Below are 13315 nucleotides of genomic sequence, written 5' to 3'. Positions count from 1 at the left end.
ATGAATTTTCAGTTTTTAATTATTTATTTTATTAAATGATGTATTTGTAATATTCGTTCATATTATATTCATTAAGTAAATATTTTTTTTTGCATCTTAAACTATCTATTTTTTTACGAATGTGGCATATCATATAAAAAATATAAAAAAATGAGTATAGAGTTAATTAGATAATTTTAAAAACAAAAAAATTTCTTTCGTGTGCGATATCATATAAATAATGATCCGCCCAATTAACAAAAATCATGATTATTTTATGTGTAATTTTTTTTATTTTGACAATTTCCTTAAAACTATATTAAATTTCACATATTTTGATTAGAATATTTTTAATATCTTTACCTTTTTATTTGTAATGCAACTCAATATTTTTTTAACAATTATAACAAAATATTTAAAAAATATTTTTAGAATTTGTTTGAAAAATATAAAAATTACATTTTAAATTAAAATTATCCTAAAATATGATAAGTTTTGATGTAAACGAAAACTCAAATTATGTCAAAAATAATGATATTCAATGATAATAACAATTTTAATTGATTATTTTTTTAAAAATACATTAACAAAAATATTGTTTGAAAGAAAATTCATTTATCTTTCAAATATAAAATAAAAATATTGTAATTAAATAATAAAAAATATAAATAAAAATCATAAATTTAGCAAATGACAACTGAGTTATATTATGCTAAAATTTTCTTTCTAACAATTTATCAAATGACAAATGAGTTATGAACAAATAATACCATATAATTTTTAAAAACATAGTCATTCTTAAATATTTTTTGAATAAATAATTATTTTTAAATTTAATCAACTGAAAATAATATCCGTACAATTGTGTGAGTCAAATTCTAGTTTTATTGATGCATGTTATATATTAGTGTTATATGTTTTAAGTAACATTTTAATGATGCACGTTTTTAAAAATCTCCATTATTAAAATTATGCACGTAAGGATAACTCATGAACTTTTTTGGTTGATTAAATGACATTATGTCCAAATTTATTTAAGGATATTTCATTAAGGTAATTGAAAAAGACAAACAATAAAATAGGAAGTTTAAATTCATTTAAGCATATTTCTTTAATGTAACTGAAAAGACAAATAATAAATTAGGCAGTTTTATTCGTTTTAGGATATTTCATAAATGCAACTGAAAAAAACAAGCAAAAAAAAAAAGAGTTTAATTAATGAAGTAAGAACATTTTTAAATGGGTACTTCTCTTTTAATAATATAGATGATTCATTTTGTAATTAGATTGATGTTTTAGGGTTTTTTTATCTTTTTGACAAATATTTCAATTACAATAAATAAATAATAAAAAGAGACGAGCATATGAGATTATTTTTTGTCCTAGGAGAGCATCTCACCATTTGATTCTTCTCCTCGTCTTGCTGCTCCATCTTTGGACAAAACCCTAACTTGTTCAGCAATGTTCTTTCAACTTTTTTCTTTTGTTTTATATTTAGTTTACATATATCTATTATATAAAGTAGGATGTATCAAAATTAGTAATGTAGAAACGTAAAAAAAAATTATACAAACCTAAAGCATATAATTAAATGATATTTTTCTTTCAAAAGGGAAAGTTTATTAGAAAAAACTGAATTAATATTTGTTTATTTACCATAATACGGAAACTATTTGAAAAATGGTAAAATTATATTGTAACATTTTGGCGTTTATTTCTCGATGCCTTGCTGCAGGTACTGTATCAAGTCGTAACCAAAAGTGGTCCATTTGTTGTAGGCATCGGTACATACATTGATCATGAAGTGTGCAGCTTCACGCTCACTCATCTCAGGATGAAATCTCTTGCGAAGTTTCTCAATTGGATTTCCTCAGCTAAAGCAAGGCAATCCACTCTCCACCATCATTTCCACTGTACTAATGATCCCCTCCATGTACCGGCGAGCAGCCAAGTAACCCTGAACACACAAGCTATAACGAGAGAGAGTATAGAACCCTCTCAGAACCTCTCTTTGGAATTAGGTCAATAAGACAACGTGTGGAGGAAGTTTTTACCTCACAAACTGATGCCAAGTTTCGCTCTTCATATCACCTGATGGATCAAGCAACTGTGTCATCTCGTGGCTCAGTTTGAAATGTGCGCTCTCAAAACGCATGTTTCCACCAGGGGAAGTTTCGAAAATGAAACCAAAGTCAATGTGAACAAGCCTTCCGATGCTACATTCATAACAAAAAAAAAAATGTAATGGTTATTTCATGAAATGATTCAGAAGAGAGGTTTATCATACTTGTCGAAGAGGAGATTTCCGTTGTGTCTGTCTTTAGGCTGGAGTAAGAGACTCGCCACCGCGTAACCAGCACTACTGGTGAGGAAGTTACCCCGTGCAGTTTCAAAGGAGGGTGAGCCAACGGGTCCAAACTCTTGTTGAAAGATCTCATACAAGCCTCCATCGGTTGATTCACCCATTTGACTTCTGCTTCTTGTATATGGCACTACCTGTTATAAAAAGAAAAAAATAATAAAACACACAACTCACATTTGGATTGAGAAATGCGAATGAGTTAGAACATACCTCAATGATCCCCCTCCCAGCCCCAGTTGGAAGTACTCCATATGGAAAAAGATAAAGATTAAGACCAACCGCTTCAAATATGTCTCTAAGAAGTGATATCACTTGAAGGGCAAGAACATCTTGACGACAATCATCTCCAACCTAATGAAACAAGAGAGGATTAGGTTACCTTATATTTATATACCAACCGGTGCAGCACATATAAGTCTTCAGCTAACACTGGCATAACAAAAAGGAGTGTATAGAAGCGAAAGATAAAATAAATGGGAGAGGCAACAAGAGGAAAGGTGTATCTATCTATGTTTGGTCACTATGTAACAATTACAGGAGACCAGTTTTCAGATCGGCTCATAAACTTAGCAAAATGTATATATGCATAAGCTTACCTTGAAAATACAAGCCTGTGGTTTCACATCATTATGGTTCCCATCACGATCGACAACGTTAAAAGTTATCATGATAGGGACTTTGGCAGCTGATTGAAGGGGTATGCCACTGTCTATTTGGATACCCTTAACAAGCTTGTTAGGAGCCGTAGGCAAATAAAGGTCTTCTCCTTGAATTTTGATTTTCTCCAACTCCCTGCCACATAAAATACTATAGTTCATGTTGCATGTTAACGCGCAGATTCATTTGTACCATTATATCCAGTAACAAAAATTTAATATTAGAATGCTACCTCCTGATACCAGCTCTTCGTTCTTCCTTTGGAAGAGGAAATAACGCCCCAGATATGGAGGTGACCTTTTCAAAGAAGTCAAACTCTCTATTGAACAAGTCCAAGGCCTTGAGAGTAAAACCATCGATGATATGCTGTCGAACCTCGGCCAAGCTTGCTTGGAATGATGCATTCTAAAATATAACAGAGACAACCCCATGAGCACAGAGTGTTACAGCCAACATACTATTGGCCTTTTCATGTTTTATGACTTGGTCTTATCAATGCTATCTCCAGAAGATTAGTTTCAAGAAAAAGGTAAAATATAAAAGCAGAACAATAGACCATCATGAAACCAATTTTGAAATTTATTGGGATAATTTGCATGTTGTGAATAATAAATCTCATCAGTTGCATAGTTACTTAATTGGACAAACAATACTACGGTAAATATTCTACACTGAAGTTGAAACCAATGCTATAAGTACAAAAGGGGTAATAGTGAACAAAACCTTATCGAAAGCACCATCTTTCACTGTTTCCTGAAAAGACTCGCCCTGGCAGTATATAAAACAGACTTCAGGAATTTAAGAAAAAATAAATGGTCTATTGGTTTCAACAAAATTGATCTTTCGCAAACACCACAAAATTAAACTCACCTGCAGATGCCAAGTGAGGATATGAGCAAATATGTCACTTCTTTGGGCAGCCCTCAGAAGATACCCTTCAACCAGCCTCTGTTAGCAAAAAGGTTTAAAAATGAGCATTATAACCAGTGAGAGGAAACAAATATCAAGTACATATCACACAACATCAAGCCCCTGGAGATATGTAAATTTTCACAACTTTTGAAGATCAATTAGAAAAACATACAACTGAGAGCCTAACGAGAAGAAGAACAGGCTTGGCTTCTGAAAAATGTGTGACTGATAGACGAACACAGATTTGAAAAACAAAAAAAACGAGGAAAGAAAGAGTGATCTGTAGATTTTCACTTTAAGACTTACCCCTTCATCATAGCGCAGAGACTGCACCAACTGTGGCATGAAGAAAGTGACTCGCTCAGGGGGGTGGGACTCTAAAACTCGCAGGACATATGCCATGACACGCGGATGGCCCTTATAATTAGGAGTGAGGAATTCAAGAGCCTGTGTAATTGAACAAGCAGCCCAGTGTGGCAGATGCTGCAACAGCACTGAATTCTCTTCAACAGTTTTAGATGTGAGAAAATATGGCAATGCCTCCGGAATTGTACGAAGATCTACTATATGAGCCTGCAAAAGAGTACTATTGGTGTGAACTTGAAGCCAACATCACTCAGATAATACAAAAAATAGTCATAAATCAGTTTGTGACTTTTTACACCAAGAGATCTGAAGCATGCGTGTATAGTATAACTAACCAATCTAATTGTCATCAAAAAGTTTTATAACTTTGATAAATTAGTCAAATAAAAGTAGCATAAAAGATATTCGTTTGGTATTCATCATGTCTCACTAGTTTTGTTGATATCCTCCTCTTAACTTACTAACAAACTTTCAATATAGTTCACCTCTAACCCAAAATAAAAAAAACAAAAACTGTCTTTTACAAGTCCTAAATGTAATGACCTCTGTAAAATCGTACCTCAACTAGCTGAGTGACTTCGGATTTCAAAGCAATGTTTTCTAGAAATCTTGATACTAATGATATAGCAATCCTTGGATCCACTAAAAAGGCAGTTTTAGCATGTTCAGTCCATTTCCCAGAGCTTACTTTTAGCCGTGAATATGGACTGTCCCTGTACATAAATTGCAAGTTAGAAGACTATCAACAACGTAGGTAGGCAAGAAACCTAATAATTGGAAACACCATAAAGAGGATCTGTTACTTTGAACTAATAGGTTGTGCCCAAACGTCAAGCCTATCAGATTCATGTTGGCAAAGAATAAGAAGCAGTTGCTTCCTCTTCTCCTTTCCCACTGCATAGTTGTCCATTTTACCCCAGACAATCTGTAAACATCCATCCCAAATAAACATCTTTTTTTGCATCCACATGCTTTGTATACCAGCATGAAAGTAGAAAAACTAAAGAGGACAGCTACTATACCAGTTCAGCTAATTTCTCGTTTTCATGAGCTATTTCTTTGGAATCAGATTGGCTAAAATCTGATCGCTCGTTTAACAGATACTGAGCAAAAATTGACACAGATTGAGCCTCACTCTGACAAAAGTTCGGAATGTTTACATCGTACCACTCTGGTTGACGAGAAAACCATCCTAAAGAAGCCCTGGAATACGTTCAAAATACAAGATTATCAGAGATAACGATAAAGATAAAGATCTAAGAAACTCTTAATCTAAACGCCACCTGTGAGACGACTAAAAGCATTGTAATATGTTTAACCAAGCAAATCTACAATGTGACATAAACAGGGGTAACAACAAAAAGTCACCTGTAGATTCGATCTTCCAGCAGTTCAAGTCCATGTCTAAATTTATGCATATTGCCTTGTTTTTGGCATGAGCAGAACTTCAGGCCAAGGAGCATCAAGGAAAAAAAGGTACCAGTCGCTGCCGGGTGGTGGGTAAAGCACCAGTCAAGACTTGTACTCCGTTGTAACAGCCGACCAAACAACAAGAGTTGCTCCACGCTACTATGCCGAACGATCTAAAAAACATGGAAGTAATAAACACAAAATGACTCGGTGTGAAAATTCTAATAATGTTACAAGGACAATAATATCAAACTCAACTAAGATCATAATAAAAAAACTCAGTTACTCGTAACAGTTTTGTTCGTCTTATCTAACTTCAAAGCAGAAATAATGTTAATGGTTTACATACAATTGCTATGCGTAATGTATATAGAATAAGGCCTAACCTCAAAGCGATCTATTAAAAATCCAAGCCATAGTCTGTGAGCGACTATTTGATCGACAGGGTCACTATCAGGTGACTCTTCTGGTTCTCCAGGGGCAAGTTGGGGCTTTAACTTTGCAGCTGGGCCATAGGATCGCACATCAGATGCAAATAGTCCTCGTTTTGAATCAATTGTCCATGTCCAAGCATCAACAAGTTCCGCAAGAACAAGAGATCCCAGTTGTGGAGCAGCAGAAACCAACCAGGTCCAAATGAATACTCCAGTTTCCATAGCATCTGGAGTTAATATATAAGCTGGACTCCAACAAAGGAGACGCAGTAAACGAGAAAACCCCTTGATATCTGTTTTAGGCTCACCAGCCTGCTGCAACAATGAAAAGAAAAAATAGAAAATGTAACCGTATAAGATACTAATTAGCTGGAAGATATGGGAACTACATCTGTCCTTGCTTACCAGATTTGACAGTAGTACTGCTGTTGCCTGAGAACAAGTTTCTCGAAATTGCAACTTGTCAGTAATTCCTCCATTCGTAGAAGTATTAACAATTTGTTGAAGGCTCCGCACAGAACTGTTTATCAACTTGTCAATGCCAATACTGTTTCCCAATCTAACCAAGCCAGAAATTTGTCCGGTATGCTTACACTTATACATTGCATTAACGAAACCAGTACCAAGTATCTCCAAATTAAAGGCTTCAGAAGCTTTTAAATTTTCCCCAGACGCTGCAACTGCTGCATCCATCACAGCTGGAATATTTGCTGTTTTTGTTCCAGACCAAATTTCATTTTCCCCAGTTCCGATCTTTATCTCATTTAGAAGAGAAACCACATCAGTTGTAGTTTGTGTTCGCTGCAATGTGTTTGCCTTGCACAGTTTATCCTGAGATGTATAAACGGAAGTCAATAAATGCATGCAACAAACACTCTGGTGATTCAAGAAAAGAAACAACAAAATAAATCCTAATTCCACTCAAAGTAGCAGCAGGCTGAACCAATATTTTAAGCAATGCATAATCATGAATAGAAAACCATTTAAAAACATCTGCGAGTGACCAGTGAATTAATTCAGAAACATTGAATAATAACAGTGATATAGAGAGAAATTAATAAAAGGAGACCTCACATATTCAAGCATCTCGAGAAAACAGAGGAGCCTAAAGTTTTAAAAGAGATTTAGATGCAGAACAAGGATGTAATAAAGCACTTCCAGACAGAAGTATTTGATTGCAGCAAGGTTCTCGTATCAAAGTGTTCATAAATATATAACCAGGCGTAAAGAAGGAAACCTGAAGCAAACCCTGAATAGTGCATGGAGCATATGAAAGTGATATATAGATCCATTCTCGAACAACTTTTTGGTATAAAGATCGAACGGCAGCAGTCCAAGCAGGATCGTTGACAACCATTGAAGGTGCGTTGTCATGAACAGAGAATAGCAAACTATCCAGACAAGATGAGCTCCAGAGGACCTGCATATATTATTGTTAGCTGATTCATGTTGCATTAAGTAATGCGTGATTGTCAATTATTCCTACCTGGGGAAACTTGTCCCTAATCTGATTCAACAGGTTCACTGAGATATCTCGAATGAGTTCATCTCTCTGTGGCATATTCTTTATGAGGAAGCATGCATGTGCATTCATAGTCGATTCCCTAATACTATCATCTTTCCCAGTAAGAGATATCCGATCTTCCTGAAACCAGATGAACATTTCCATAACATTCATCTACTGCTAGAATGCTTACAAACACAGAAGGAAAAAATATAACAGAAAACCCAAGCTGGTACTGGTGACAGTTGACATAAAGGCCAAACTGCTTATATAAGCTAAGAATTGCCCACCTAATAAACATAATCAGAAAATTACATACCAGCCATGATATTGCTGCTTGAAAGGCTCTATGCACAATTGCAGTCAAACACTGGGAAACAGCATGAGTGAGGTTTGGAGATTTCAGGTACTCGAAGGCACAACTGAAGGCACTTCGAGAGGCAGACACACTTGAGCCACCATTAAGGATACCCCCATTGCTAGTAAAACGTATGATCTCCAAAATGGCTACTGCAAGTAGATAGGTAGCCTTCACCCCTGAATAAAAGAAAGACAACTGTTTAGTCATTGTACTCGTTGGACCAACAACATTGCTATATATCTAAAGCTAACAATATTGCCATATTTCTAGATATCGAATTCAGACACATCGCATATGTTGGACCTGAGATAGTGTTCAGTGCTGAAACTTCAACTCGACCACCCAAGGCAATTGCAAGAGCAGTTCTCTGGGTTGAAGCTACTTTCTTATTCCCAATTCCTCGAGAACTATCAGAACTACGAAGCGCATTGAGCTCGAATTCGTCTTCAAGCCATTTTACAGAACTGACGACCTACAAAGACCATATACTCAATCAGTTAAAATTAAAACACAGAAATTTTTTGTCTTGGAAGATGTAAACCTCAGTACATAATACATATAAGCTGAGATGGAGCCAGTAAAATGATACGGTCGTTAGGCTAACTTACAAGGGGAGGAGTTCCCTGAGAAATCCTCTGAACAGCAAGAGACCACTGAGTGTTCCACATGTAAGGCCCTCCTGCAGGTTGAGGTTTAACAATAGGAGGCGCTAAGCCAAAAAGGGCTATATAGAACCACAAATTGCGAAACAGTTTCAAAAGTGATGGTTCCACATTTGAAGTAGGATCCAAAGCTGAACATATTTCCGCAACAGCAGGAAGAAGAGGACCTAACATGTCTGCACCACTCCTATAAGAAAATGAAGCACGCATTAAAGGTTCAATCATTCTCAGCAGAAAAAGTGATTTAACATGGAGAAACGTTACTGGATCACTTATTATACTGAGCTATAAGGATAGTCGGAGAGTTAAACATGATTCAATTTCTCTTACTGTTGTGTTGAGTCAAGATTTTGTATTCTATGTTTCTCTATTTAACACCAATGAAAAATAGATTTATACAAAATAGGATCACATAAATGGTTAATTACCCTCCAGTTTTAGACTCAGAAGCCAGGCTTACATCCGAACATAAGGAAAGCAGCCGATGGCGATAGTCTGCTCGACGTTTTGTATTCATAAGACCATTAGCAATTGTAAGAAAGCCTGCAGCAAGAGTCTGCAATCCAGTTACACATGTAAGCATTAGTGTAATAGGAAAAATCAAAAAGAAAACACAGAAAATGAACCAAGTATCAGATTGCATTATACCTCTATGTGCTCAGTTCTAGATTTTGGTTCTGATGTTTTGCTTTCCACAGATGCTACCGTCAATACTTCTCTCAAGTAACCTCTAGTCATCAGAACTACTGTCTCGCGGTAGGACTTCTCAAATCCTAATATTGCTATCCGAGAAACAGCATCAAGAAGCTACATATAAGTGGGCAATATATGCATAAGTAAATATGCCAAAAAAGAGAAAAAGGAAAAATATATATGTAGTCGTTCTATTGCCAAAGTTTGAGAAAGTTATCACTTGAAATGGAGCCATACTTGGAGTCGAAAAGATCCAGGAGTTGAAGTATCACCCTCTTCTAGGCTATCAATAAAAAATGGGAAAACCATGTCCGCTACTTCAGGCTTTTTAACAGCAAGGCTGATATCAGCAAGCAGCTTTATAACATTCAGCCGTACAGTAGGATCTTCCTTCTCTCTACCAACCTGAGGTCAAATGATTAGGTTTATTAAGAGTGCAACACAAGAAAGATGACTAATCCAGCTACAGGAAAGGTTTAGAGTAACCTGGTCTTCGTAATCATTTGTTTCACGAATCCTTGAAGCTAACCCCACGATGAAGGTGTTCACTAAAGCTCGATCCTTGGCCCAACCAGATTCAATAATCTCACAACAAATATTAGAAACGCTCTCAAAGATATTCCTCTGATCTCTCACCCAAGTATCAGGCTGTTACAAAAATAAGAAACCCCAATCAGAGGAGTTGTGACATGCTGTGTTCAACTATACTTGGGCCCAATAGTCATCACTAGCCTAAATTATGTTTCTTAATTGACTTGCCACAAAACAGAATTACCTGTGCACAGACAGCTAGTACCAGTGGTTTAAGTCGGACAAACAGCCCATGTGGTAAACATCTTCCCTTTGCGACTGCCATTTCCGCAATCCCACTAAGCAGAGATATGAACAGTTCTTCGCAGGCCTTCATTTTCCGCCACACGGATGTCAAACAAGCTTCTGCAGCATCAAACAGCAATGTAAAAGTCTCCATAGCCCGCTTTTTATATGCCTTTCCGTCTGTTTCAAGCGACAAAAGACTCTTGATTTTCATTTTCGCTGCAGCTTGATAAACCAACAGCACTCTAGTTTTCAAAACCGAGTCTTGGTCATTCCTGTCCTGCCTTCTTGACTGTGAAACAAAAGTAAGAAATAAACTCATCATCTAGAAAATCCATACTTCCCAAAAGCTCTTCAAGGTAAGCACCATTACGGCACCAAGACATCTTGTAAGACCTCAATATCACCAATGTCAAGTAGCAACAAAAACAATTACCTTGAGAAATGCAGACATGGACTGAAGCTGCCTCTTAGCTATAGAATTCACCTGATCATAGAGCTTAGAATCAACCTTCACTTTATCCAAAACATGAGCCATCAACTTGAAAGTAATCTCCTGCTTCTCCAAACTCTCGATGGACTCGTCCTCAGAAGAAGCAACTTGCTGCCTAAACACAGAGAAAGATCCTCCACTACATGATGCATTGCTCGCAACGTCAAGGCCATGACTAAACTCCTCATTATGTACTACTGAGTTCGTGCTAAACTTATGGAGCAGCACTGTAATCAACATATCCCCATCAGACTGTTGAATCGATGGGAAACCATTCTGAGAGAGAGCAACCAAGAAAGCCCTAGATATTCCTCGATCCGTGTCCACGTCATCACCGGAAACCATAGCCTCCACTGCAATCTCCACAACAATAGTCCCAAATTGCAGTGACGTACACGACACGTAACCTAGGAAGGCGCAATAGAACTCCGTAATCGACTCCAGCGTGAACGAGCACGGCCAGAACGATCGGCGGAACGAGTTTGGAACAGCCTGGAGGAAATTGATGACGGCGAGTTTGCCGTGATTCTCGGATGTGTCGACGTTCCTGGAGATGATCCGAGCTACGGCCAAAACAGCGTTGAGATGACTCCGAGAGACGATGGCTGATTCGTGCGGACACTGCCGGCAAATCCAAACGAGATTCTCCGAGAAGTTGATCGGATTCTCCTCGATGATTTCGCAAATATCCGTCAATGCCTCCATCTCCGATCAGAATCTCCGATGGCGATGATGATGGGAGAGTCCAGTAATGTGAGTGATGGGTTTGGGTCTAGAGGGAAAATATCTGATGATCAATTCAATTAGCTTTTTTTTAATGTATTACATATGTTGGATAATAATCGGGAAAATTCCTTAAAAATTTTCATTAAGACACGAACTAACTTTTTTATCTATTAAATACACAAACTTTTGAAATTCATAGATTTTACACTTCGCTTTGGACACACGTTGTTAGCAGAAATGATGACGACATTAGTGTTTAACTATGAAATACATGAACTAATTTTTATTTTCTCATAAAATACACAAACTATTTTGGATTCCCGTTTAATACACAAAAGTAATTTTCGTATCCAATTACATAAACAAAATTTTAAATTTTGTAGTTTTTACACATATATGTAGACGACATCAACTATGTTTAACAGAATTGAAAACGATGTTGCATTTCACTTAAAAACCCTTAAATCCTCCCATGTAGATTATATTGTTAGTTTTCTTCCCTATTACGCTTTCATAGTGTACATTAACTTCGACTAACTCGTTATCACTGCAATCAAAGCGAAGAGAGGAAGAATCAGAAATGCATAACACTAAACTAATTCCAAAATCAGAAACTCGTTTTTTTGTCCTTTTCATAACATGGAAATCGACTCATAACATATAAAGGGAATTCAAAATGAAGAAGAAGAAGAAAAAGAACATTTGGAGAATAAGAGAAGTTAGAACAGATTAGGGAACTCGGATTGAAACTAAATTGAATTAAAATTGAAACTAAACTGAATTAGAGTTCAATTGATTTGAGATTTTGTATGAGGGTGAGTTTGCTTTTCATAGTTTAAATATGTGTTTAATTAAACATTAATGTTTTCTTCACTAATATTAAACATTGTTGACAACGTCTAAATCAATGTGTAAAATCTACAAAATTCAAAAGTTATGTATTTACTGGAATACAAAAATTAGTTTGTGTATTAAGCGGAGATCCAAAATAGTTCGTGTATTTTACGAGTAAATGAAAATTAGTTCCTGTATTTTTAAATAATTTTTCTTTCAAAGGTTAACCACGTTTTTAGTTAAACACTAACGTCGTCATCACTTCCGTTAACACAAAGTTGGCGTCGTCTACATCGAAGTGTAAAATCTATGAATTTCAAAAATTTGTGTGTTTAATTGGCAACAAACTCATTTCTCAAACTCATTTCTCTCTCTCATTTCGTCTCTCTCTCTCTCTCTCTCATTTCGTATCTCTCTCTCATTTCGTCTCTCTCTCTCTCTCTCTCTCTCTCTCTCTCTCTCTCTCTCTCTCTCTCTCTCTCTCTCTCTCTCTCTCTCTCTCTCTCTCTCTCTCTCTCTCTCTCTCTCTCTCTCTCTCTCTCTCACTCTCTCATAAAGTTATTTTCTTTAACCAAAAACTTGATTAGAATGATAAACAATTGTTGAAGTGTTATTTTGTTTATGTAATATACTATTGCAGTCCAAATAAATAAAGTGGAAGAACCATATTATCATATCTTCTGTTATTATATCTCCCTTTCCACATGTTCCATTAAAATGTTTTTGGTAAAAACAAAATAACAGCTTTATAAATATATTTTTTAAAAGTGAAAAAAAAAAAAATCTCAAATGTACATACTTAATTTTAATATTTATAAAGTTAATCAACAATATATTTTTCTCTCTCTCTTCATAGATATCATATATACATTTTTGTAATATCATTTTTAAAAACATTTTAGTAAGATAAGATAAACATAATGCAATTTTTTTAATTATCTTTTTTTTTTCAAAGCCAAAATAAAATTTTATTTGAAGTTATGTAACATTTCATTTTATAGAAAAGAAATTATAAAAATTGATATTTCATTTATCAAGCGTCACACTTTCTTGTTTTACTCAGTCATATCACTACAAGAAAACATCGGTATTCTGACGGACATTCC

At 35.6% G+C, this 13315-nt stretch overlaps 1 protein-coding gene across 1 annotated transcript; it reads right to left on the bottom strand.

The window, feature by feature from the left end:
- Nucleotides 1-1485: 1485 nt before the first annotated feature.
- Nucleotides 1486-11466, bottom strand: LOC106380477 (phosphatidylinositol 4-kinase alpha 1). The gene is made up of 26 exons (XM_013820246.3): nucleotides 10593-11466; nucleotides 10116-10448; nucleotides 9827-9988; nucleotides 9578-9745; nucleotides 9296-9454; nucleotides 9076-9203; nucleotides 8594-8834; nucleotides 8289-8457; nucleotides 7944-8161; nucleotides 7607-7765; nucleotides 7358-7540; nucleotides 6526-6951; nucleotides 6073-6435; nucleotides 5645-5859; nucleotides 5299-5479; nucleotides 5080-5201; nucleotides 4836-4989; nucleotides 4217-4483; nucleotides 3869-3946; nucleotides 3722-3766; nucleotides 3231-3403; nucleotides 2938-3148; nucleotides 2552-2692; nucleotides 2267-2475; nucleotides 2034-2195; nucleotides 1486-1949 (listed from the first exon to the last, which is right to left on the bottom strand). Exons 1-26 carry the CDS (start codon nucleotides 11352-11354, stop codon nucleotides 1850-1852), a joined length of 5529 nt encoding a protein of 1842 aa, XP_013675700.2. The 5' UTR covers nucleotides 11355-11466; the 3' UTR covers nucleotides 1486-1849.
- Between the last annotated feature and the right edge of the window lie 1849 nt (nucleotides 11467-13315).

Source organism: Brassica napus, chromosome C6 (assembly GCF_020379485.1).
Source record: "Brassica napus cultivar Da-Ae chromosome C6, Da-Ae, whole genome shotgun sequence".
Lineage (NCBI taxonomy): Eukaryota > Viridiplantae > Streptophyta > Magnoliopsida > Brassicales > Brassicaceae > Brassica > Brassica napus.
Note: the sequence above shows the minus strand (reverse complement) of the source record. Positions and strands in the feature narration are given on the sequence as shown.

Coding starts and splice junctions, on each gene's coding strand:
- LOC106380477 (XM_013820246.3), bottom strand. CDS start 11,354: ATGGAGGCATTGACGGATATTTGCGAAATCATCGAGGAGAATCCGATC. Junction 8,835..9,075: donor TCTGAGTCTAAAACTGGAGG/GTAATTAACCAT, acceptor ATTTTCTTATAG/GAGTGGTGCAGACATGTTAG. Junction 5,860..6,072: donor TTTTAATAGATCGCTTTGAG/GTTAGGCCTTAT, acceptor CATGTTTTTTAG/ATCGTTCGGCATAGTAGCGT.